Source organism: Theropithecus gelada, chromosome 6 (assembly GCF_003255815.1).
Source record: "Theropithecus gelada isolate Dixy chromosome 6, Tgel_1.0, whole genome shotgun sequence".
Taxonomy (NCBI): domain Eukaryota; kingdom Metazoa; phylum Chordata; class Mammalia; order Primates; family Cercopithecidae; genus Theropithecus; species Theropithecus gelada.
Genome location: NC_037673.1, coordinates 41497453 through 41523056, shown reverse-complemented (window position 1 = coordinate 41523056; position 25604 = coordinate 41497453). Strand labels below are relative to the sequence as shown.

At 39.0% G+C, this 25604-nt stretch overlaps 1 protein-coding gene across 3 annotated transcripts in view; it reads left to right on the top strand.

Moving 5' to 3' along the window:
• The first annotated feature begins 7152 nt into the window (after window positions 1–7152).
• OXCT1 (3-oxoacid CoA-transferase 1) overlaps window positions 7153–25604 on the top strand; it is a 144897-nt gene continuing 126445 nt past the window's right edge. For 2 of the 3 annotated variants that reach the window (XM_025388461.1, XM_025388460.1), the window contains exons 1-3: window positions 7153–8066; window positions 16249–16357; window positions 17586–17676. In XM_025388461.1, coding sequence (XP_025244246.1) covers window positions 7989–8066; window positions 16249–16357; window positions 17586–17676 — 278 coding nt within the window. In that variant the 5' untranslated portion in view covers window positions 7153–7988. Of the gene's footprint in view, window positions 8703–16248; window positions 16358–17585; window positions 17677–25604 lie in introns of all 3 variants that reach the window. The other variant, XM_025388459.1, reaches the window with a different exon arrangement.

Genomic DNA, 25604 nt, shown 5'->3' with positions numbered 1-25604 from the left:
CCTATAGCCCCTGGCAACCACCACTCTGCTCTGTTTCTAGGAGTTTGACTAGAACTCCTGGATACCTCATGTTATTGGAATTATACAGTATTTGTTCCTCTGTGACTAGCTTATTTCACTTAGCATAATATCCTCAGTGTTCATCCATGTTGTCACACATGGCAAGATTTTCTTCTGTTTTAAGACTAAACAGTATTCTGTTGTATGTATATACCACATTTTCTTTATCTATTCATCCATTTATCAACATTTAGATTGTTTCCACATATTGACTATTGTGAATAGTGCAATGAACGTTGGTGTGCAAATACCTCTTTCAAGTAACCAAATATACATCTAACATGTATATTTAGAATTCTTATACTAAAACTATACGTCTAGTGCCTTTAAAAGTTAAATAAAAGCTGTACAATAGTTTAAATAAAAGCACCTAAATCCTTGCCCTCATCGTATTGATTTTTTTCCTCACTTTTAGATGGTCTTTTAACTTATTTTGCAAAAATATATAATACATGATTGTAATCGTTATATAATACAATTTGAATTCTGACTTTTACACTTATCCTAAACATTTCCACATATAATTTAAAATTTTTACTTTTGAATAGTGGTGTAATAGTTTTTCAAGATGATGCACTATAATGTAATGAATCATTTCTCTGTGGTTGGATATTTATAAGTGACCCTGACATATTCTACTGAGCCAGGGTGTCACAATCTCTTGGCAGTATCTTTTTTGAAGTCTATTATTGCAGGTATTACTGATTGTCTGGCAACATAAACAGTGGGATCATGTAGCCAAAATATCATACTTGGTTTGGGTTACTTTATTGTGAAAAAGATTTAACCAAATGGAATATTCACGAGAAGGGAAGAAAATAATAATGAGAGAAACAGGGGCCAATTGAAAGAGGGAAGTACAATTTGTATCTCACTATTTGACTATTTACTTCATGTACTTCAATGTCAGGTTATCTGTGGGGAGAAGACAGCTAGAGGTACAGCAGAGCATGAGGCTGGATACAGGAACTGTGTTAGAGAAGAAAGGCCAAGGGATGATGGTGAGCACAAAGTAAGCTGTAAAAGAGAATGCAAATGTAAATAGTTACTACTATCACATTATGATTAGAAAGAAAATATTCAATCTAAAGAGCTGAGCTGAGAGACACTGGTTAAGTTCATGGCTTGTATTAAGGCAGCAAAAAAGGGCTACCCAAGTCAAGTCAACACAACTGATATTTGTTGAACTGCTCTATGCTTAAAAGAAATCCTAGGACACTGTGGATACAAAAATGAACAAAACTTGATAAGCTCATAATCCAGGTAACCAAGGGCCCTGAGAGCACAAAGAAAAAGAAAGTAGTTTTTTAAGAGGTGGAATTCGGAGTGTGAACAGTCAAGGTACACAGAGGAGTGACATTTGATCTGAGTCTTGAAAGAGGAGTAGGAGTTTGCTCAGCTGGCACAGGAAAAAAAGGGTTTAGCAAATGTTCCCTGTCAGAAGGTGCTTGGTATGTGCAGGGAGCAGAAAGTAGTCCAATTTAGCTAAAGCCATAATTTTCAAACATATTTAATATGAGTCACCCTTTCAAATAAAACTGTATTTAGAACCCAACATATACAATGCATAAAAGTGGTACTTTACAGTTTAAATGCATTTTATCATTTTAATTATGAAATATTTTCCTGTTATACATGGAAAAAATGAGAATAATAACACTCTTCTGAGAACCTAAAAAATTGCAACCATGGAGTTATATCTGATACTTTGTTTATTTTATTTCTGTTTGGCTGTACAATAATAAGAAATTTCTGATTCACACTGCAGCTTGTCCTAGAATTTCACTATATGCTTCAATTAAAGTAGATTAGAAGCTTGAAAGAAAAGTAGCAGGAAATGTTTACTTCAATAGTCAATAACTAATAATGTCAATTATCTCTTGTTCACATATGTAAATATCAGACAAGATGTAGCCAAAATGGAAAATAATCTCTAAAATTATTTATAGTATAATATTATTATGAAGTGTTTTATATGCTCTTTTTGAACAACTACTATGCTGTGATAAGAAATAATTCTAGGAAGTACATGTCTCTGACCAGAGCCTCAAAGTATTATATATTTATACAAATTTAAGTGAGTCAAAATGCAGAGGTCTAAATGATAAAAAGATAAATACAGAGCTACAAACTTCTTTATCAATGACATATTTTATATATCCAAATATAGGAAATTCGATGATGAGGAAACTTTAAGGTTTGTCTCCCAACTGCATAATTTGGTCTTTTTTTTTTTTTTTTTTTTTTTTTTTAATATGGAATCTCGCTCTGTCACCCAGGCTGGACTACTTGGTGCGATCTCAGCTCACTGTAACCTCCATCTCCCAGGCTCAAGTGATTCTCCTGCCTCAGCCTCCAGAGTAGCTTGGAGTACATGTGCCACATGCCATGCTAATTGTTCATTTTTAGTAGAGATGGGGTTTCATCATGTTGGCCAGGCTGGTCTGGAACTCCCGACCTCAGGTGATCTTCCCACCTTTGCTTCCCAAAGTGTTGGGATTACAGGCCTGAGCCACCATGCCCAGAGACAATCTGGTAATTTTTAATACTTTTAAATTGAAGATAGATCACAATTGAGTGTGCATGCTCCTTCTTTATTAGTGTTAATAGGATAGTAAAAATGTAATCTAAAATTTAATTTCAAAATATCATGTTTGCATAGCCCCTAAAATGCCTCTGCAGAGCCCTTAAGGCCACATGGTTTGTTGAGGATAGATTAAACAAAATCTTGGCTGTAATTGAATGTTGGACTTCACTTGTAGCCTTTGAGGATTTCTTGAAATATTTTAGAAAAAGATGTGAGAAGTCCAGATCCTGTATTTGAAATGATAATTTAAGTATGTTTAAATTGAGGGAGAATGGAAATTTATTTAGAAAGAAACTGAAATAATTCAGATGAAAGAAACTGAAATTGAGGCCCTGAAATAGCGCAAAAGGAGTGAAACTGGAGAGTTGGGGTAAGATTCAAAGATATCTCAGAAAGAGGGAGGTATAAAGAAATAACAGCTTTTAATAACATATGGTCCGGAGTTTGAATCTTGCCTTGTGTTTTTCAGTTTATGAAAATATAGAAAGCATCTGCTGTGGTTTGAATGTGTCCTCCCCAAATTCATATGTTGACATTTAATTGCCAATGTGATAGTATTAAGAGATGGGGCTTTTCAGAGGTGATTAAATCATGAGAGCTCATGAATGGGATTAGTGCCCTTATAAAAGAGGTACAAGGGAACTGTTTGTGCCTTCTACCCCTTCCATTATGTGAGGACACAGAGAAGGTATCATCTATGAGGAACAGGCTCTCACCAGACCCTTGTTAAAAGAAAAACTTTAGACAAATTAACTTTAGCAGAGTTTATTTGAGCAAAGAACAATTCATGAATCAGGCAGTACTCTACACCAGTGGAGATTCAGAAAGCCCCACTCAGCAATGTGAGCAGGCAATATTTATAGGCAGAAAGAGGAATTGAGAGTACAGAAACAGCTTGCTTGATTAACGGCCCAGCATTTGCCTTATTTAGGCACAATGCAATGAGGCATTTGCCTTATGTGGACATGGTCTTATTAGTTGGTAGTCTGTGATTGGATGAAATCTGGCTGCTGTAATTAGCTGAGACTCAGCTATTTGTTACAAGAATATACTCTTAAGTAAGGTTTATTTAAACACTAACTTAGGTGCAGTTTGCTATGCAGAATTTCAAAGTATGGAAGCAGCTTTAGGCCAAATTTAATTTAATTTAACATTCAATATGCTGGTGCCTTAATCTTGAACTTTCCAGCCTCCAGAACTGTGAGAGATACATTTCTTTTTGTAACTTACCCGGCCTAAGATATTTTGTTGTAGGAGCAACAACGGACTAAGATAGCATTTGGGAAATAATAATGTATAATCTATTAACACTTGAATAATACAAATACTGATCTAGAGATTACCTTACATCTTGACATTCTGTAAGCCCTGCTTAACTACTGCACCACAGAAGGCCGCATAGCTGGAGACTACAGAGCTGAGACTTGAACCCTAGCAGCCTAACCACAGAATTCTTGCTCTTTATTATTTTGCTGTCAACACTTGATTCTGAGGTTGTGCAAATTCACTGTGTAAAAATCAAGAAGCACATATAGTTTGAAATAAAAAGCAGATGTGTGGGGGAAAGGAAGACCAGGAGAGATGATCCTCTTCTATGTCATGTTATGAAGTATGAACTTTGGATCTCAAAGGCAGTGGAGAAAATCAATGACAGATTTTAAGCAGAAATAAGATGATCAGTTTTGAATGTATACAAGATCACTCTGGTGCATTTTACTCTTTTAGGTTTCCTTAGTACCTTATCATAATTTTCAATTTCATTCCAGGCCTTAAGCATTCTCCAAGTATCTCATGCATTTATTTTACTTTTTTTCTGAGAAAACTACATTTAAAAAAAAAAAAGAAACAGTTTATTTTTTCTTTATTCATTGAACAAATATTAAATACACACTAGTTAATACAAGGGACTCCTTCAAAGGATCTATGCAAATAAGCTTGCAAAATATGCAAATTAATGGGTGATGACTTGCATTATAAAACAATACTTAGATTTACAGATTTATGTGAAGTTTCAGATTTATATTCTTCAAACCTACTAAAGGCAAATTGTTTGAAGGACTGTGTTCTCCATATATTAAAGGACTATTGTCATAAAATGAAGCACGCATGCACTTTTATAAGTGACTCAAATGACCTACTTAAAAACTGCTATTTCTAGTGAAACCAGTTAATCAACATTTGAAAAACAAGTCTTCAGATGCCCCTGATTATCAGCCTGGAGGAGTATACCATCAACTGTGAGAACAGGATGTCCTATCTTGCACTAATGAGAGATGCTAATGCATCATATTTAAGGAGAATTAAAATGAAACTCCTTAAAACAGAGAATTAAACTCTGACACGTTACCTGCATTTATCTGATAAAATGGTGCCACACAGTTATGCCTTGCTTAATGACAAAGACAGGTTCTGAGAAATGAGATGCTAGGCTATTTTGTCATTGTGCTAATATAGAATATACTGACATAAACTTGGATGGTCTAACCTACTACATACCTAGGTTATATGGTATGGCTTATACTCCTAGGCTACAAACTTGTACAGCATGTTACTGCACAATATTTAGTAGGCAATTGTAACATAATGGTAATTATTTGTGTATTTAAATTTTTCTTTTCTTTTCTTTTTTTTTTTTTGAGACAGGGTCTTGCACTGGTGTGCAAAGGAGCGATCTCGGCTCACTGCAACCTCTGCTTCCCAGGCTCAAGCAATCCTCCTGACTCAGTCCCCACTGCCCACCCCACACCCCACCCCAGTAGCTGGCTATGGGTGCCCTCCACCACACTGGCTACTTTTTTTGTTTGTTTGTTTGTTTTTGTAGAGATGGGGTTTCGCCATGTTGCCTGGGTTGGTCTCAAACTCCTGGGCTCAAGCGATCCATTTGCCTTGGCCATCCAAAGTGCTGGGATTACAGGCGTGGGCCACTGCACCTGGCTAAACATTTCTAAACATAAAAAAGCTACAGTAAAATATGTTATTATAATCTTATGGGACCACCATCATATATGCTGTCCATTATTGACCAAAATGTTATGTGGCACATGACTCTGTGTATGTACACCCACACCCACACCCACACATACACATATGTATCATAATATAATACCAAAAAAAAAAAAACCCATAATACAAACAAAACAAAACAAAAAAAACTTTCCTCATTGCATGACTGGAATCAGACCTTTTGTTTAAAGGCTTTGAATACAATTTTCCCAGTTTTTAAAAGTGTGGAAGCTAAACTGTAAGATTCCACAAAGAAAAGTTTCCAGAATATAACATATTTGCCAGAAACTGCCTTTCAAAGCAAGTGGAAAATATCCTTACTAGTTTAGAAAAGTTCAGATATTTAAAAGAAGTAAAATTTTGCACATCAATTAAAATTGAAGTGCCTTTGTGTAACTAGAAGGCAAATCAGCATATAAGAACTTTTTTGTAATTTGTAATCCAATTTATTCAAGTCGAGGAGACTTACACATTACTCAAAAAGTATAAAATGAAGTCATAGTCATGAAAAATACAGTACAGTGTGTTTTGACCATACAGTAATGAGGCTGATTTTCTCAGGAGACTTAGTCACATAACATTTAACATTTTAAATGTGTCTTCCTCAGCCAAGAGCAACAAAGTGAGACCAGCCAAGAGTCAGTCATATGACCACCGGCAAAGTTGCCAATGCAGTTTTTCCATTTCATGTGCCCTGTGGAAGTGCAAAAGTGGAAAAGTAGACCCAATTGGAATGGGCAAAAGTGGAAAAGTAGACTCAATTGGAATGCTAGTTTTTTTTCACATTGCGTAAGTTAAAGGTACAACAGCTGCTATATGCTAAATTATCACTAGTTGTGGGACTTTAGTTACAGTACTTGAATTTCCCCTCACTCCAACTTCTTAAAATGTGTTGAAATACCAACCATTACTAAGTTAGTTTCTCCAATGTAATTGAATAGTCTAACTTGGTATTTTAGTCCTTAACAGATTTTGCCTAAAATTATAACATTTACAGGGAAAAAAAGTTCAGAGTTGAAAGAATACCACGCAAGGGCAAATGCTTTTATGGACAAACTTTGAACTGGATCTTCACTGTTCATTACCTTACTGTATTTGCTAAGGAAGCTAAGATCTCATTTTATTTTTGTGTGCTTTGCTTTGGTTCAAAACTAACATCACATTCTCAGAACTTGGTCAGGCCTTAATCAAATAAAATGTTATTTGAGCTTCCACTTGGTCTTTCCACTCTGCTAAGTGCAAAGACAGTTCTGGAGAAATCAGTCTTAGCTCATGTCCTCAAGGAGTTGGTCAAAAGACAAAGGTTGCAGAATATGTACGTGCCGTGTCAATGAACTGCTACAATGGAATAAACTTAAAATAATGCTAACATTTATTGACTCCTCATAATACGGCCAGAAACTTTGCATGAATTAACTCATAGAAACGTTATGACGTTGTATTATAAGCAATCTTAATTTGCAGATGAGGACACTGAGGCTTAGGGAAGTTATCTAACTTGCCTAAGGTTAAAGCAATATGCTACCTTTATGGTTGCATCTCCTTAGTAAATCTCTGGGTTGCTCGGACTCCAGTGCGAGAAAGAGCCTGAAATTTGCAAACTTGGATGATGGGGAAGAAAAGGTGTGCTAAAGTCAGGTCACAGAGGTTCAGTCTTAATCTTGTTCCTCTGCAAGCCTTGTTGCTCACACCTCTTGACCGACAGCTCGAGGCAGGTCCTCGCAGCAAACTTACTCTACGTAAGCCAAGGCCAGGTTTGGGAAGAGGGGGCTGAGAAATGTTAGAAACGTGAACGCAGTCCAGGCGGGAGAAGAGAAGGGGGTTTCGAGGGGTGCCCCTATGCAGCCCACACACACACGAAGCACTCACTTGGAAAAGCAACAAGCTTGGCGGGAGGTCCTCCCGCGGCCGGAGGGCCCTGAACCCTAGGCCAAAAGACTCATCCACAACCTAGGGGGAGGCGGCCACCAGCGCCCCATCTAAGCTAAAGGGCTGACAGAAGGGCTGCAGCGGCAAGTGCGCGCCAACACACGCCCGGTCTCGCCTATGCCCAGACACCTGAGGCTCTGAGAGGAACTTCCCGGCCATCCGCTCAGGCTGCGCAGAGCCTCTTCTCCCCGCCGGGGCCCCGCCCAGCCTCACTTCTTTTAAAAGCAGCAGCCAGCAGCGCGCCAGCGGCGTGCGGCTCGAAAGGCCGGGAGGACGTCAGAGCCGCGCTGCGGAGGCCCCAGCACGCCCCGCTTTCCTTCGCAGTGACTCGGCGGCGCCCGGGACAGCGCGCACCTACACCCAAACGCGCGCTCCACCCGGTAGCCTCCTCCTGCCTCACGGCCCGAAGATGGCGGCTCTCAAACTCTTCTCCTCCGGGCTTCGGCTCTGCGCTTCTGCCTGCGGATCTAGAGGAGCCTGGTACAAGGTAAAGTGTGGGGGAAAAGGAAGGCCACGGGCAGGAAGGACAGGGACCAAACCCTGAGTGGTGCCCGCGTTTTCTGCTCTGCCCCTACCCGCTCTCTCCAGCCTGGGATCTGGCATCCGTGGCGCGGTGCCCTCGTCACGGACACGCGGCGACGCGTTCTTGGCCTCGCCGGCCCCTTGGATGACCGCCTTTGCTTGGTTCTGCAGTCGCTTCGCTGATGGAGCGAGAAGCTTAAGGAAGCGCGCGGAGAGGCTGAGAAGGGGCGGGAGGACTCCTGGCAGCGCTCTCGAGCTCCCTGGCGGTCGCCGGCGTCCCTCCTGGCACCCGCCCTTGGAAAGGGACTCTGAGGGTCTGAACTGGGGGAGGAGGGCGCCGGTGTATGGAGGTGAAGGAGTGAGGCAACAGCGGGTAGGTTCGCGCCCCCGATGTGGGATCTCTGGGCAGAGGAACCCCTAGAGGCCCAGAATCTGAGGCCGGGTTCGCCATGGCTCTGCTCGAGTTCACCGGGGCTGGATGCCGGGTGCGGCGGGTGTGGAATACAGCTCCCATCCTCTCCTCCCCTATTTGGCTCTGCTGCCCGGCAGACTGGAGCGCTCGCCAGAGCGTCCTGCCGGCCAAGCTGGGAAACCATCCGAGGTGTGTCCCTGGCTCGCGTCTGGTCTGCAGGGGCGGACAAACCTTTCTCTCGAGGCCCCTCGTATCCGGGTTAGGGGCTTTCGGTTTTCAGAGCCCTTTGAAATCCTTTTTGTGCCCCACTGCCAACTCTCCACCCAGTGGTATCCGGAGGCATTCTCACCGTGGACTGACTTGTGGTTTTGCCCCATGCACTGTCCTTGCTTGCAAGCCCACCCTTGTCTGGAGCCCTAGGAGCGAATTGCAGGACCGGAGCGCCAGGTCCAGGAGGGTGGCTTTATCCCCGCTGTCTCAATCGCGGGAGCCTCTTCCTTGTATTCAATAATAGATCTGAGCTTAACAGCGTGCCATGTACACGGTGCTTACTCCTGAAGCGTGCCTGCCAGCCCCCATTGCTCTTCTTTCCTGCGTCCAATCCCTGACCGCTGAGAACACAGAGGAGCCATTGAGCTCCTTCGGTAGGTGCTAGGGAATGATTCACAACTGGACTATTTTACTCTTAAATGCCTCTTAGGAAGCATTTTGATAACTGCAGGTAGACTTGGATATATAAAGCATTACTGAAAGGGAACTTGACCTTCAGTGAGCCTGCAGTGGTGCTGAAGCTAGTGCAAACCAGGGCACAGCGATACCCTTGGGCCGAGGTCAAGAACGTTCCTTCTTTTGACAGTTATTTGCCCAACTGTAATTTACTCACTTCGAGTCTTTTCCACTTTGAGTATATCATTAAACCATTTCCGAAGTTCAGCAAACCTCTTCTTAGAGGGAGGAGATGCAAATAAGGGGTTCTGTTGTATCTCATTAAAAGTTCATACAGAGTTCAAACTTACCCTGTCAGGCTTAATTATCATAGGTCTGACTCCTGCCTCCCGCTGTTCCCCTAGCTTGTGACTCTTAGTGCCCTTATTGTTTAGCACTTTAAATCCTCACCTGCTGCTTCTGTTGAACTGTACCACTTATCTGCTTGTTGAACTTTTCAGATGTGTATATTGTCTCCTCAACCAGATGACAGTTCCCTGATGGCAGAGACCATTTTTATGCCTTACACTCAGCCTCCCTCAACAAACACACTACTCTGCGTAGATGAGATATTCTACACGTTTAACATACGGATGAGAGAACCCTGCAGGCAAAAAGAAACCTTGAATTTTTCCACTAAACAGAACTAACAGCTAAAATGAGATAGTTATTTTCTTAAATGTGTACAGTTTTTATGATGGGCAAGCCCAGTGTCTCTCGGACCTGAGAGTGCATCAGCATTACCTGGAGGTTTTCTAAAACAGACTGCTGTACCCAGCCCCAGAATTTCTAATTTAGTAGGTCCTAGGTGGGGCCCTAAACTTTGCATTGATAAGTTCCAGATGGTGTTGATGCTCCTGGTCTGGGGACTGACTGCCCCTTTCAGAGTTATCTGGCATGGACTTAGGTGAGAATAGACTATTGGAAGGTATCTTCTTTTCTTCATTATTACTGCAGGGCAGTGGGGAGCATTTAATACTATTTTCACGATAGAAAATTATTAGTGGGAAAAAGATTATAAGAGTACCACTAACACTTTACCCACCATTCATCCTTGACACTGTCTTTTCCAAAATCTCTTTCCAAGCTCAGACTATCCTGAGCTGCAGTCCTTCTGGTGCAACTGGTGAACTTCACTTGGATGTCATTTGGTGCTTAAAACTCTTTCTGATCCAAAACAAACCAGCCATAAAGTGGCTTTCCCATTCCTTGTTTTGTTCTTCTTTCACTGTGCTTGACAGCACCAGTATCCATCCAGTATATAAGCTGGCAATCCTGGAACCATCTTCTCTTCTCCTTGCTGCACTTCCAGTTGATCACCAAGTGTCATATGTGCCTCTTTCTGAAATGTTCCTCAGTGCTGTCCCTGGCATTCTTTCTCAGCAACTGTTTCTTCCTTATAGCTCCGCAAGTAAATACTATGATTGTGTTTAAAATTTTGTAATTATTTAGTGACTACTGTCTTTGCTAGTTTGTAAGTTTCATCCTAGCAGGGACTATGTCTATGTTTTATTTTTCATATTTATTTTAACTTTGTAGCCCCAGTATTTTGTATAGTTGGTACAAATGGGTGAAGGAAAGAAATAATGAGTTTCCATACCACTTTCTTAATTCAGGCTTCCTTTGAGTTATGACATCTGTTTCAAAAGCTTTGCTGTCCCTTCCTCATTGAACGATCAAGTCACAAATCACCACTAAAGAACTTACTCATGTAATCAAGTACTACCTGTTCCCCAAAAACCTATGGAAATAAAAAAATTAAAAAGAAAAGGAAAAAGAAACTCTGCAGTGTAGTCTTGAAGACTTTTTACAAACTGCCTCAATCTGCTTCTCCAGCCTGATCTTCATGAACCTCTCTCCATCAGACCTGATCCCGCGTGTCTGTGAGTATGCAGAGCCTTTTCATATCGTTGAACTCTTACTTATGTGGCTCCCTTGTTTGGAATCACCGTCCTGACAAGTATTTAACACCTGGCAAACTCTGGTTTTCTAGTCCACCAGGTAGAATGAATTACTCCTTCATCTGTGCTCCTTTGGAGCACTGAGTACCCCTCCAGCATTGGATAACAATGCACACCACTGCTGTAGAGAATTGCCTAGTGTTGTAACTCCCTGTGAGCCTCTTGAGATTTATTCTTGTTACATGTGCATAATTGGTAGTGTTTAGCTGAAGGTGAACATTCCACCTTTGGTAGACACTGGTTCACTTCTGGACAGCTAAAGTGTTTTCACACAGATCACCACCTCTTGGCAGTGATGCCATGCTCTACAGGTCTGTGAGTGCATTCACTCACATATTACTGCCTTTTCCTTACGACGTGTATCTCTTGACTTCTCTCCATATAACTTCTCCCCACTTTTGTTTCTCAAACTCTGATACTGACTTGGACGATATCAGCTGTTCCTTGTCATTTATTTAACCATAAGGTGACAAAATAAATATCACCTCATGTTAAAGTAATCTTAAAGCTAAGACCTGTGTTTTTTTGAAAACTTTCAACAAAGATCACCTGGGTTAATTTGCTACAGTAAGAATTGTGTTTAAAAACATTCTTTGTAAAATCAGTGGCGTGTATACATATGGTAGAGTGAGGTGGTTAAAAATTAAAACTAAACTCCAATAAATGACAAGCTGGTTTTACTGCCCTGGTAGAGAATGAAGAAAAGTTTGCATTTTCCAAAGGAAGCTAACATCCCCTGAGTGTCTTCTATAGTCCAGGCACAGGGCTTCTGTATATAACATCAGAATATGTTTTATACATATATAACCTTAGAAAGGGAAACTGTGGGTAAGGGAAGGTCTACTGTACATATAAAAACACCATGTATGCCATAAATATATACATTTATTGCCTACATAAATATATATATTTATATACAATTAAAATTAAAACTAAACTCCAATAAATGACAAGTTGATCTTACTGCCCTAGTGGAGAATGAAGAAAAGCTTGCATTTTCCAAAGGAAGCTAGTATCCCCTGGGTATCTTCTATGGTCCTGGCACAGGGTTTCTGTATTTAACATCATTTGATCCTTACTACATTCCTAGAAAACAATTATCATCTTTTTGTAAACTTAAAATACCCTCTCCCCCCGTGAAAAAGAGGTGCAGTGGTTAAGTAATTTTCCTAGGTTCGTGTAACTGTGGCAGAATTGGAATTTGAAGCAAGGGTATTTTTGATCCCAAGAGCATGATCTTTCATGCCATACTATCTCCTAAACTAGATGTTAGGGTTTCTTAGGATAGAATCTGTTGTAGTACAAATTGACTCTTTAGTAAATAGATATCAAATGTCAACAAATACTGTTAACTGAATATATGAATAATGAAAAAAACAAACTTGAGCACCTGCAAGTTCTTCATTGTCTTGAGCCCCTCTCAGATTACCTGGGAAACATCTTCACTTTATGCTTTTAACTTTTGATTATCTGGCTAAACATACCTTCTCTAAAATACTTTTGAGGTTTTTTTTTTTTTTTTCCGGGGAGTGTGGCAAGCTCTTTGGTAATTTCTAACTGTAATGAAAACTATCAGATGAAACAAAAGAATAGAATTCTTGATAAGCCTATGGTTATATGCTTTTATTTGTGGGCAGGGGAGAGGTGGTGATGGTTAATGGGTACCAAAAAATAGAATGAATGAGACCTACTGTTTGATAGCACAATAGGGTGAGACTATAGTCAATAACAACTTCATTGTACGTTTAAAGATAACTTCAAGTGTGTTTGGATTGTAACTCAAAGGGTAAATGCTTGAGGGAATGGATACCTGAATCTAAAAAGCCTGTATAGGTGTATAGGGGAAATGAGTTTTCTTCCAACTTCCTCTGTATGTGGGATTTGTGTTTCTCAGCATATTGAAATAGTTAGGGTGATCTTACTGCACAGACTGGTGAGCTGTGGATAAACTCTTTAATTTTCTTCCGCTTCTAGCTATAAGGGCCTGACTCTTCACTTCTGGGTGGAGATAATGACAGCAGAGTTATACAGGAAGAAATAGAACACTCACAAAGATTTGTTGTATATCAATAAACGAGAAGTAGAGTATGAGAGGTTTCAAAAAACTTGGAGAGAAGCATACTGCACTAGAAAGATCCTGAGGTAGAAGGCCATACAAAATCTTGGATCTGGTCTTGCTTTAACACAGTTTTGGGTAAATTACAAGATCCTTCTAAGCTTCAAAAACTTGACCTGTCATTTTAAGTGTCTCTAGGAGATATCCTCAACTTTATCTTGCGATCCTTCTGTTGGCCTGTTTATTTAGGCTGTCACACTTGTCATTTTCAATATATTAAAAAAATGTATGTTTAAAATAGAAGCAGATGAATACTTGCTACTTGAGGATAGGAAAGAGGGAAAACTCTTTGTGGCTCAAGCCCTTTCTATCTCTGCCTAGACTTATTTCTCAGGGTTTGGGCAGTGTGCTCACTTATTTTTAGAGGAAGAAAAGAATGATAGACATTTATGCTGTCACCTTGACTACTTCAGTTGTGCCTGTCTGGGAGACTGTTAGGCAGTGGATGTGAGCTCACAACTGGCATGTTAAGGTGGCAGTATACCAAGATTCAGATGTTATTCTTTCTTTTTAGGCTGACTGTGTAATGAGAATAAAGGAAAGGTGATATTGTGTATGAATGATTGCTACAGAATCTGCTTTCTTGTTTCCTTTTGTGCATAGTGTGGATGAAGTAGGGAAAAGGGAAATGTTTACAACTGATTGCTCATGAATATTCACTAGGTGACTCATTTGGGACCCAATAGTACACTGGTAAGGCTAGACTTACCTTCCTTGTAGATAATGGTTTGTTCCTTTTATGTAGGTTCCATAAACCTTAAGCCCCGTAGGAGGATGAGTTGTTTTGTAAGGTGTTCTTGTCCCTTTAGGAGGCATTCTTTGACATTTAAGATTGAACCTGGAGCCCAACTCTGTAGATATATGTTTTGTTCACATTGGCTTTAATTTTTTAGAGAGCAGTGCTCATGTCTTAATACTTAACTATGTTGGAACAAATAGTACAGGACTTGACACATGGTAGGTTTACAGTAAATACTTATTTATTAATGGAAGATTGGGTTACCAGAAACTGATGCTTGATGACACCATTGCTATGAATTTGAATTCAAGTATATGGACTTTTGCGGGCGGCAAGGCACCCAGGTGCCGAGGCAAGAGATCGAGGGCACAAGCTGTTCTAGTATAATAAAATATATAAAATAAGAATAGTTATTCTAGATATAGATAATATATATGATTATGTATGAATATCACTTAATCATTAGTTTGTAGCAATTACTCTTTACTCCAATATTATAATAATCCTTGCTCTACAATTATAACTTAGGAAAAACCAGGCCATACAGAGATAGGAACTGAGGGGACATAGTGAGAAGTGACCAGAAGACAAGAGTGTGAGCCATCTGTTATCCCCGGACAGGTCCACCAGAGGGCTCCTTGGTCTAGCGGTAACGCCAGTGTCTGGGAAGACACCCGTTGCCAAGTGGACCGTGGTCTAGCAGTAGCGTCAGTGTCAAGGAAAAACACCTGCTACTTAGCAGACCAGGAAAAGGAGACTCCCTTTCCCCGTAGGAGTTCAGAGAAGACTCTACTCCTCCACCTCTTGTGGAGTCAGGCCCACACGCAGTTTTCCAGAGGCCTAACCATCTCCCTGTGATGCTGTGCTTCAATGGTCAGGCTCCTAGTCCGCCTTCCTGTTCCATCCTGTACACTGGCCATGCCTTTTAAATAACAGTAGCAAATTAGTGAAAGTACTAAAAGTCTCTGATATGCAGAAATAATGGTGTAAGCTTTCTCTCTCTCTCTCCTCTCTTTCTCTCTGCCTCGGCTGCCAGGCAGTCAAGGGCCCCATGTCCAGTGGACACGTGACCCATGTGACTTTACCTATCATTGGAGATGGCTCTCACTCGTTACCCTGCCACTTTGTCTTCTATCCAATAAATATCAGTGCAGCCTGGCATTCGGGGCCACTACCGGTCTCCGCGTCTTGGTGGTAGTGGTCCCCCAGGCCCAGCTGTCTTTTCTTTTATCTCTTTGTCTTTGTCTTTATTCCTACAATCTCTCGTCTCCGCACACGGGGAGAAAAACCCACTGACCCTGTGGGGCTGGACCCTACAGACTTTTCTTTCTACTTTCATTCTTTGGGGTGACCACAAAGGATGGAATTAGAACTTTCCCTTATGTAATAGAAGACATCTGTTACAAGGGGACTTCAGTGATAATCTGTGGATAAAATATCCATCCTACTTTTAAGTATGAGTCACTTAAAGCTCCAGGCTTTTAAAGAGGGGGATAGTATCACAGACAGAAAGGTGAAATGGTGGTTATGGAGGCTGGAGGTGAGGAGTTGGTGAGATGTTGGTCAAAGGATACATAATTTTATTTAGGAGGAATAAATTCAAGAGATCTGTTGAACACCACGGTGACTATAGTTAATAATATATTGTATACTAGAAAATTGCTTAGCACAAAAAAGTGTGCATTTATAAATAGCTTGATTGAGCCATTAGTATCCTCCCTTATCTGAGGAGAATATGTTCCAAAACCCTAGTGGATACCTGACCTGTGGGTAGTATCAAACCCTATATAAGTTGTTTTTCCTACATACGTCTGTCATTCATTTTAATTTGCGAATTAGACTATGAGACATTAGTCACAATAACTAATAATAGAACAATTATAACAATATATTGTAATAAAAGTTATAAGAATGCATTCTCTCTCCCAAATCTTATTGTACCATACTTACCTGGGGTGACAGACCTCAGAAAGGGAAACTGTGGATAAGGGGGGTCTACTATACATATAAAAACAACCATGTGTGCCATAAATATATACATTTATTATCTGTATAAATATATACATTATATACAATTATTACCTGGAAATTAAAAACATGTATATATAAAGGGGATAATGAAATTATCATTTGTCTATCAATTGAATAAATTGCTACACACACAAAGCTGTATCTCTAAATGATAATCAATTTTTTTTTTTTTTGATATTTCAGGGATGTGTTTGTTCCTTTTCCACCAGTGCTCATCGCCATACCAAGTTTTATACAGATCCAGTAGAAGCTGTAAAAGACATCCCTGATGGTGCAACGGTTTTGGTTGGTGGTGAGTACTAATACTGTTTTTCATATTACAGTAATGTCCTTATGTTTTTAAATGAAACCAGCAAATCACAATGACAAAGATGTATAAAAATGATAATTATTTTATTATACATTATTTATTTTATATATTATAGTATCATCTGTTTTATTAGTGTCTTCTTCCTAAAAGTTTAGCAAGGTTTAGCATTCAATATTTTACTTTCTGTGTGTGTGTGTATTTGTGTGTTTCTGTTTTGAAAAACTGAAGCTTCAAAGTAGTCCTGTTTTATTAATAGCTTTGAAAAAAATCCCTAGATCCCAATTTTTTACTTAAAAAGTTGGCATTAATCTCATAAGCTTACACCTTCAGAGACCCTGTAGACATAGACATCTGTATTGACCTCCCCCACTGCCAATTCTATTGCTGCTGCTTGTTTGGAATCTCAAGAGGGAGTCTCACTTTGTCGCCCAGGCTGGAGTGCAGTGGTGCGATCTCAGTTTACTGCAACCTCTATCTCTTGGGTTCAAGAGATTCTTGCCTTAGCCTCTCAAGTAGCTGGGATTATAGGCACCTGCCATCACTCTTGGCTAAATTTTGTATTTTTAGTAGAGATGGAGTTTCACCATGTTGGCAAGTCTGGTCTCGAACTGCTGACCTCTAGTGATCCGCCCACCTCGGCCTCCCAAAGTGCTGGGATTACAGGCATGAGCCACCCGCACCCAACTTGCTGCCTGCTTCTGATAAATACTATCAAGGATTATTTTTAGGATTGATCCCCGCTCATCCAAGTAAGTCATTGAATGTTTATTTTAAACCCAAAACAATTTGTGTAATCATGGAAAATATAAAGAAATGACCATTTTGGGCTTAGGCTTCCAACTGTGCAAAATCTACTCAGACATGTAAACATTCTTAAAAAAGTTATGGAAAAACTGATTTATAAAGCAGGACAACAATAGATATATAGTTAAGTGCAAGCTGGGCAATGTGTAGCTATATAAACTGGTTGCACTTGGCCTTATACTTGTGGTTCAAAGACTGGGCGGTGATATGTGATATAATGGTGCAAAACATTTGGATATAGCTATATGACCGTTTATTAAGCTGCTGAGATATATATGTGTATTTTGCTTAGTAGATCTAATAATGTGCTTTGTTTAATTTCCCTCTTAAAAAGAATAACACATACTTCTCTGAAAGAACTTTATTACCCCTTTTACAAATTGTTTATTTTTTCGGCTTAATGTAGGTTTTGGGCTATGTGGAATTCCAGAGAATCTTATAGATGCTTTACTGAAAACTGGAGTAAAAGGACTAACTGCAGTCAGCAACAATGCAGGGTAAGTGTACATTTTAAAAACAACTGGCTGGAGAGAAATGCCAATTCTCAATGTTTAAGCAGAGTTTATCAGTGAAATGAAGTTTTCTCCTACTCACATGAGCATCAAAATCTAGTGTTTAACAAGGTCAAGAGGGTTACATTTATCCAAATGTTTTTGGTACCATCCTTCATAAGTAAAGCAGACTTGCTTCATCTAGTATAAAGATATAAATTAAGACTTTATATCTCAATGTGATGTGCTTTTATTTTTCTAAACTTAAAATATATTGAAGTTAGAATATATATCTTCAAATTAAGCCTTGCATTTTAAAATTTAAAGGTATTGTTTTATGTTATTTGTTAGATCATTTATAAAGCAAGGTGGGCATCAATTTGAAATCTGTTTAAAGCCTTTTCTTTTAGCAATGCCATCATTCTAGATCATACATAAAAGGATACCATTAATCATAAAAACATGGCTGGTCTTGGAAGGTGGATATGCAGCCAGCACTTAAGATAATAGGATTGCATATTATGTTGGTCAGAAATAAGCCATCATTTTAATAATGGCATGCACATTAAGGTACATTTAGCTATGTTAGGAAAAGCTATATTTTTATTTTTACAAAATGGTAAGTCATCAGCTCTCAACAATTAAAGACTTTAAGGATTTTACATTTTTAATCACCCAATTGGCCTTTTAGCCGATTACAAAAGCAGTTTAGAATAAATAGTGTAGGTTATTTAGGAAATAAAACTGATGCTATTTTTGTGCCCATTTTTCCTTTTCTGGGTCTATTTCCATCTGGAAGATTGTCTCTCCTCTTTCCTGTCTATCCACATCTCTCAAAATTAGACTTAAATTATATATCCTCAAAGTATCCTTATCCAATTACAGAAACTTTTCTAGTCTTTATTGATCTTGCCCCTTTTCGAGTTCCTTTAGAGACTTTTAGCCTTTCTTTGTATGCTGAATTTTACTTATCTTTGATATACATATTACATTACCGATCTCGTTTATTTACAGTAGTTTTGTATTCTCTATTGTCCTGAGCCTGTAAGTCTGAGTCTCAGAGTTACTGTGTGTTGGAGGGGAATGGGATTGTAGAAATCATCTGTCCCTTGTTTAACTGACTTCAAATCAGCTGAAAATAGAGAATTAACTTGTTTATGACAACTTGATAACTCTTAAACATATTTTATGCCCTTTAATTTGACTTGATTATACATACTTTTGATTATCAGCACTTTCAGTTTTCCAGATAGCTTTATGCTTATAAGGGATACTGTAGATCAATATAAAATTCTTGATGCAGAATAGATGCTGTTTTGTCAAAGGCTAAGAAATCTGATTATACATGTGTACCTACACTTATAATTACTTGCATGTGTGTGTGTGTATATTACTGTACTAGTCAGCTATAATAGTTTTCTGAGAGCCCAATGGTCAGTCTATCACTCTAAAATGTCTGGTTCTGTACCAATGACTTTGAACCTTGAGATAAAGCAGTGACCCCTCTGCTGTGCCCTTGTTCTTTATTGAGGAAGCTGCAGCTCTGAAGGAGTTAATAGTCAGATGTAGGCCATGAGCTGATTATGGGCATTCCCTAGGATTTAGTTATTTTGTTTGGGAAGGGCTAACTAATTCCTGGGATGTATACTTGAACTTCTCTGCTCAGCTCATGAAAGATTTCATTTGTCTCATGTAACTGCAGTAGTCCTCCCTTATTCGAGAGGGATGTGTTCTGAAATCATGGCTAATACTTAACCCAATTGCTGTCAATGGGAATGTATTTCTATTTGTCTTCCACTCACAAATTTAATGTCTTTTCCATCTTAACTAAGCTTTTATTATGCTCTGTTGCTATAACTTTTGCAGTTTGAGATACGACAGCAAAACTAGCACATATTTTTCTCTTTCTTTGAAATTTAATAGATAAAAGATTAATTCTTACTTGGATCTTTCACTTAAAGGAAACACTTTATGGCTTCTTTTTGGCATGTCCAAGTTACCAGCACTACTACTCTTGTGCTTTGGGGCCATTATTAAGTAAAATGAGGACTGCTTGAACATAAGCACAGCAAATACTGCAACAATCTATCTGATCACCATCATGGCTATTAAGTGAAGAACAGGAGTGTAGTATATACAGTATAGATATGCTGGACAAAGGGAGGATTCACATCCCGGGCAGGATGGAGTAGGATGATGATGGTTCATCATGTTACTCAGAATGGTGCACAACTTAAAACTTACGAATTTTATATGTCTGGAATTTTCCATTTAATATTTGTGGACTGCAGGTGACTGGGTAATTGAAACCACAGAAAGTGAAACTGCAGTTTGGGCAGGGGGGAAATTACTGTATGTCATAAATTAGCCTTGTATTTAAATGCAGCATTTTCTTTTTGGTACTCTTGATATGTTAAATATAATTATCTAATCCAGATTTAAGTATGTCTAAAATGAAAAGTAAACAAAAGAAATACAACTTGGTAAGTGATCACAACTTTATTTTTATTTATTTTATTCTGACAAGAATTGCCAGTTAATGAGATTTCAGAAAATCAGCACATTAAATTTTAGATTCAGAACATGAAAATATTTCCAGAACATTGTTTCCGATACAGTATCTTTTTGCTTTATAATAATGTGTCTCATTAATGAATTCTTGGCCTTAGACTTTTTCTAGTCACCAAAATGTTTGAAACCCAGGTTTGTTGTGATGCGGGAAAAAAGATCACATCTCTCTTTAGTATGCTAAAAAATGTTGGCTACTAAAGGAAAGCAACAATCTTTTTGAAGGTCTTATCAGCATTGTCTTTAGTGTTAAAGAGCTGTAAGATGTTTTAATATTCATGTCTCTATTAGAAATGATATGTTCCCCATTTGCAAAAGATCACATCTATTTTTCTTTGTCTTGTAAGCCTTTGTAGGTAAGAGACTTGTCTTACTCATTTTCTATCATCAATGTCTGATAATAGGTAAGATATACACTTGCCAAATTTGAGTTGTAAATTATGTGGCAAGAAATACTCTCGTTGTAAGCTGACAGCATTTTCAAGACCTGAAGAACTGGTCAGGTAGTGCACCTGGGGCTAGCGTCTTATGCATTGCTTGATTGCTATGCCAGGATACTAGTCTAATAACAAAGCAAAGCCCATATAAACCATGATTCTCAGAGCTAAAATAAATGAATAAAGAGATGTAATCTCCAAATAGAGCCAACTTAAAATGGGTAATGGGTTGAAAAGCCAAAGAGATCCAGAAGAGAGTAGTTAGAAAAATTCCTAAGTCAATCAATGACCAACTGTATTCTGGCTTTACTATGGGCCTATAGGAGTTTCAGATATTTAAAACTACAGAAAGTAAAATGGATCATATCCACCTTCATGAATTATTTCATTATAACTTTATTAGTCTGGGTTCCAGAGGATATCAAATGTAATTGAATTTTCTGAGTAGTTGAGGAGTTTACCAAAGGGAGCCTTTTCAGTGGAATGGTCAGGGCTGAGGGAAAACATGAGTAATAAAGAACCCTGGAGTTTGTAATGGAGGGGTGCTGTTACCAGCCCCAGGTCTGAAGGAGTGAAAGGAGGCAGCTGTTAGTAGGACCTGGAAGAAAGGTTTATGGAGGGGGTTATTCAATGGGCTGTAACTTCTCAGGGAGAGAGTCAGAGGAATATAAATCCCAACATTTTTCCCTCACCCACATCCTCTTGATGGTGCCTCCCCCTGGGTGAACCCCGTCAGAGTGGCTGAACTCGATCAGAAGCCAGAAGGCAAGGGGACCCCTCAATTTAGTCTACAGGGCAGCCATCTGAGGTCCAGAGCAGGCTGGAGGTTGGAGAACAGATCCAGAGGGACAAACGGTAAATATCCAGTGTAAAGACTTGGAGGTTTTCACTATTATTAGAGAAGAGCCAGTGAGGAGGGGGACAGTGGAGTTGAGCAATAAATCCATTTAACAGATGTTCAGCTTAGAATACAATAGTGAATAAAACAGACCAAGATTTCTGCTTCATGGACCAAATGCTCTAGTTTGGGAGAGGTGGACTATAATAGTAACATAACATATAAGTAAACTTTCCAATATGTGAAGTTATATGTGCCTTGGAAAAGAAAAAAAAAAAAAAAGTAATAGGGAATGGGAGTGTGAAAGTGGGGGGGCGGGTTTTAATATTCAGTTGGGTGATCAGGATGGGACTCACTGAGGTGACATTTGACCAGAGACTTGAAGGAAGTGAGGGAGTGAGCCATACAGATGTCTGGAAGAAGAGTTTGAGACAGGGGAAGGCCAGTGCAAAGGCACCAGGTGGGGGATATGTAGGTATGTTGGAGGGATGGTGAGGTCAGGAGAGGAAGAGAAGTGAGCAAACAGAAGAATGGGTGGAGTGAGGTTGGGGACATCAAAGTGCATCTGATCTCATGGGACCTTGCAGGCCACTCTGGAGACCTTTGATTTTACTCTGAATGAAAGTACCATCACAGGGGTGTGAGCAAGAGCAGTGATGTGTTCTGACTTACATTTTATAAGGCTCGCTTGGCTGTCATGTTGTAAGGGAGCAGAAGCAGGGAGAGTTTGCAGTTTCCTGGCAAGATAGTGCAGAGTACAAGGAGTGAGAGAGAAATGGTCAGATTCTGAATAGGCTTTGAAGTTGGAATCAGGATTTCCTGAGAGATTCAATGTGGAGTTTGTGAGAGAAGTCGAAGATCGCTGCGTTAGTTTTGGGCTGAGGATCTGTAAGGTGGGCCTGCCGTGAGGTGAGATGGGAAGGCTGCAGTGGAGTTGAATTTGGGGGAATAGAATTGTGGGGACCTAGCCAGGTATTAGGAGTAGGTTAAATTAAACTCAGAAGACATTGTGTGCATTGAGAGTATGGGGAGACAACCCTTGAACAATGGAATCATTAGGCATCTGGTGACCCCTAGTGGACAAATGTATTCTTAACTTGCAGGGCATTCTAGCTCAAAATTACACTCTTGAAAATACTTGTTACTTGTTACTCTTGAAAATACTTGAAAATACTTGTTACTTAGGCATTAGTTTTCTTTTGAACAAAGTGAGAGTAAGTCATGCAGCTATTTCTTTTCTACCCATGGTGGATGGGAAATCTTATCAGATTCAGCATTTGAAGGCTAGGGGTGCAAAACAAGTTGAATAGGAGGTTGACAGTTACCTGTTACCCAGACACTTTGAAGTGTTCATTGTGTCAGGAGTGCTGGGGGTAGGAAAGAGGTTTGGAAATGAAATTCTGAGAATTGGGAAAGAATCAGCTGAGCTGTAATGGTCACTTTTGGGTGTGAGGAGTATGAGGGTGGAGAGTGGAATGAAGTTGGGAGAACAGGTGGTATCGGGAGAAATGTCAGTGGCTTGTCACATACTTAACACCTTTCCAGATCAAGTAAGTAGGCGTCAGTAGTGCTCGTTAATTTCCCCCAACCAACTTTCTTTATATTCCATCACTAAAGCCAGAATTCTGGAGTGGGTCTGCAGCTACATCAGGATGGGCAACAAGTCTTACGAATTATTTCCCTGAAAGACCCTCTTGATTTCTCCCTTCTCCATTCCCATTCTCACTATTTTAGCTCAGACTCTCAGTGTTGCTTGTTTGGACTACTTTGAGCCTCTTCACTGATATCCCGGCCTTTCATCTTTCAACCTTCCCAGCTAATCATACTGTTACTTTTCCGCTTAAAACTTTTTACAGGGACTTCCTATCCTTCAGGATGAAATCCCACAAGGCTGATCACAACTGATCTTGCCTTCTCCCCTCCCACATGCTGTTGCCCTCAGTCCATATTCCAGGAACACTCAACATGTAGTTTCCTGAGTACATCTTTGCAAAGCTGTCCATCTGCCTGTTTCTCTCTACAAGTCCGCCCCACACTCTGTTCTCAAAATGTTTTCTTTTTCCTATGTCTGTGTAAGTGCCACCTCCTGTAAGATTTTTTTCTGCTATCTTTCTCCTCCCCAAAAGTTGGGTTCTCCATTTTCAGAATTATCACAATTTGCGCCTAATTCCCTTAGCATGTCTCTCCCTCTGTTGTAATTATAGATTACGTGTTTATTTTGTCAGTTTCAGAGCTGCCCAGGACCAGGTCTTACTCATGATTGTAGCTCCAGAGCCTGACACAGGGATAGAATAAGCACTCAGTAAGGGAGTTTTAGATGAGTTAACAAACCTGTGGTAGAATAAGCACTCAGTAAGGGAGTTCTAGATGAATGAACTGTGTAGATGACACAAGCTCTGTAGGGAAGGAACCATCAGAGCACTAAAGGAATTAGGAGGGAGAGATTGTAAATAAAAACTTCTGTTTCTAGGAAGCACTCTGGTCCTTATCAGTACATTTCTGTCTCTTAAAAGGCTTTCTTGAAGCATAGTATGGAGTAATGTAGAAAAGTGAACATCTCATAAATACAGTTTGATGGAGTTTTACAAGCTGCACACCCATGTCATCAATGCCCAGATAGATAAATGGAACATGACCAGTACCCCAGGAAGCCTTCTTCCTGCTCCTTCCAGTCACTGTTCTCTTATCCCACTACCAACATTAATCGTTAGCCTTACTTTTGATCCTTATAAATTTGTTTTGTCTGATTTTGAACATCATATTAAAGGAATATTTCAGTGTATACTCTTGTGTCTGGCTTTAGCTCAACATTAATCTGTGAAATTCAACCATTGTTGCTAATGGTTATAGATCAGTCATTCTCACTGCTATACCCACTTCATTATGTAGCATGCCACAATTATCTATTTGCTGATGAGCATTTTGGAGGCTCCAATTTTGGCCATAATGAACAGTGCTGCTATGAATTTTCTTGTATATGTCTTGTGGTGAACCTAAGTATGCGTTTCTGTTGGTTATAGACCTAGAATGGAATTGCTGACCCATAGGATACGGATATATTCAACATTAGTAGGTACTAACAGTTTTTCCAAAATGGTCATTTCAGTTTATATTCCCCTTAGCACATATGAGAGTTCTGATTGTTTCACATCTTTGTTGAGATTTGGTATTTTCTTCTTTTTTAGCCATCCCTTCATATTTGTGGTGGTGTCTCATCATACTTTTTGCCATTAAAAGTGTTTTGCTACTAAAAATATTTCCCCATTAAAAAAATTTCACCACTAAAAAATATTTCACCATTAAAAGATATTTCGCCATTAAAAATATTTCACCATTAAAAAATATTTCACCATTAAAAGATATTTCACCATTAAATAAATATTTCATCATTAAAATATTTCACCATTAAAAAATTTCACCATTAAAAATAGCTTAAGGTCAAGTATTCTTGTCTTAGAAATGTTTTATTTCTCTAGTTGGTTAAAATATTTCTGACTCTTGAATGGAAAATGATCTTCAGTCTTTAAGGTGACTGAAATGGAAAAATAATTCATTCAGTTATCTGTCCTATTACATTGACTTTGCTTTAAATTCTAGGCATATTCTGCTTTGAAAAATAATAGAAATAAAGAAAGGCATAAACCTGGAGACCTTCACCCAATGGAAAAATAAAGTCAACACTGTGTATACCATTTCTAAGAATAAATTGAGCACCAGCTTTAAAATAATGAAGATATTAAACTATAGTATATATAATTTAACAGATACAGGATTATTGTTTCCACTTATACTCTTCACTGGCTTGTGATTTTTTGTTTGTTTTTTTGTTGTTGTTGTTGTTGTTTTTGTTGAGAATGTTCAAATGTGGAAATCTTGAGCAAAATATTTATGATATAGGGAAAATGTTCATAGCTATTTATAATTTGGGTCCACATTTCAATGAGTATGTTAATCTCTCTTTTAAATACCAGAATGCCCTCTTTCCTTTTTAGAAGAGAAAGAGCTTCTCCATCCAAATCTTCTTTTGGGTCAGTATATTGCCACTGCATTTATGTGTTCCTTCAAAGCATAGGACAAGAACCAATTCATCT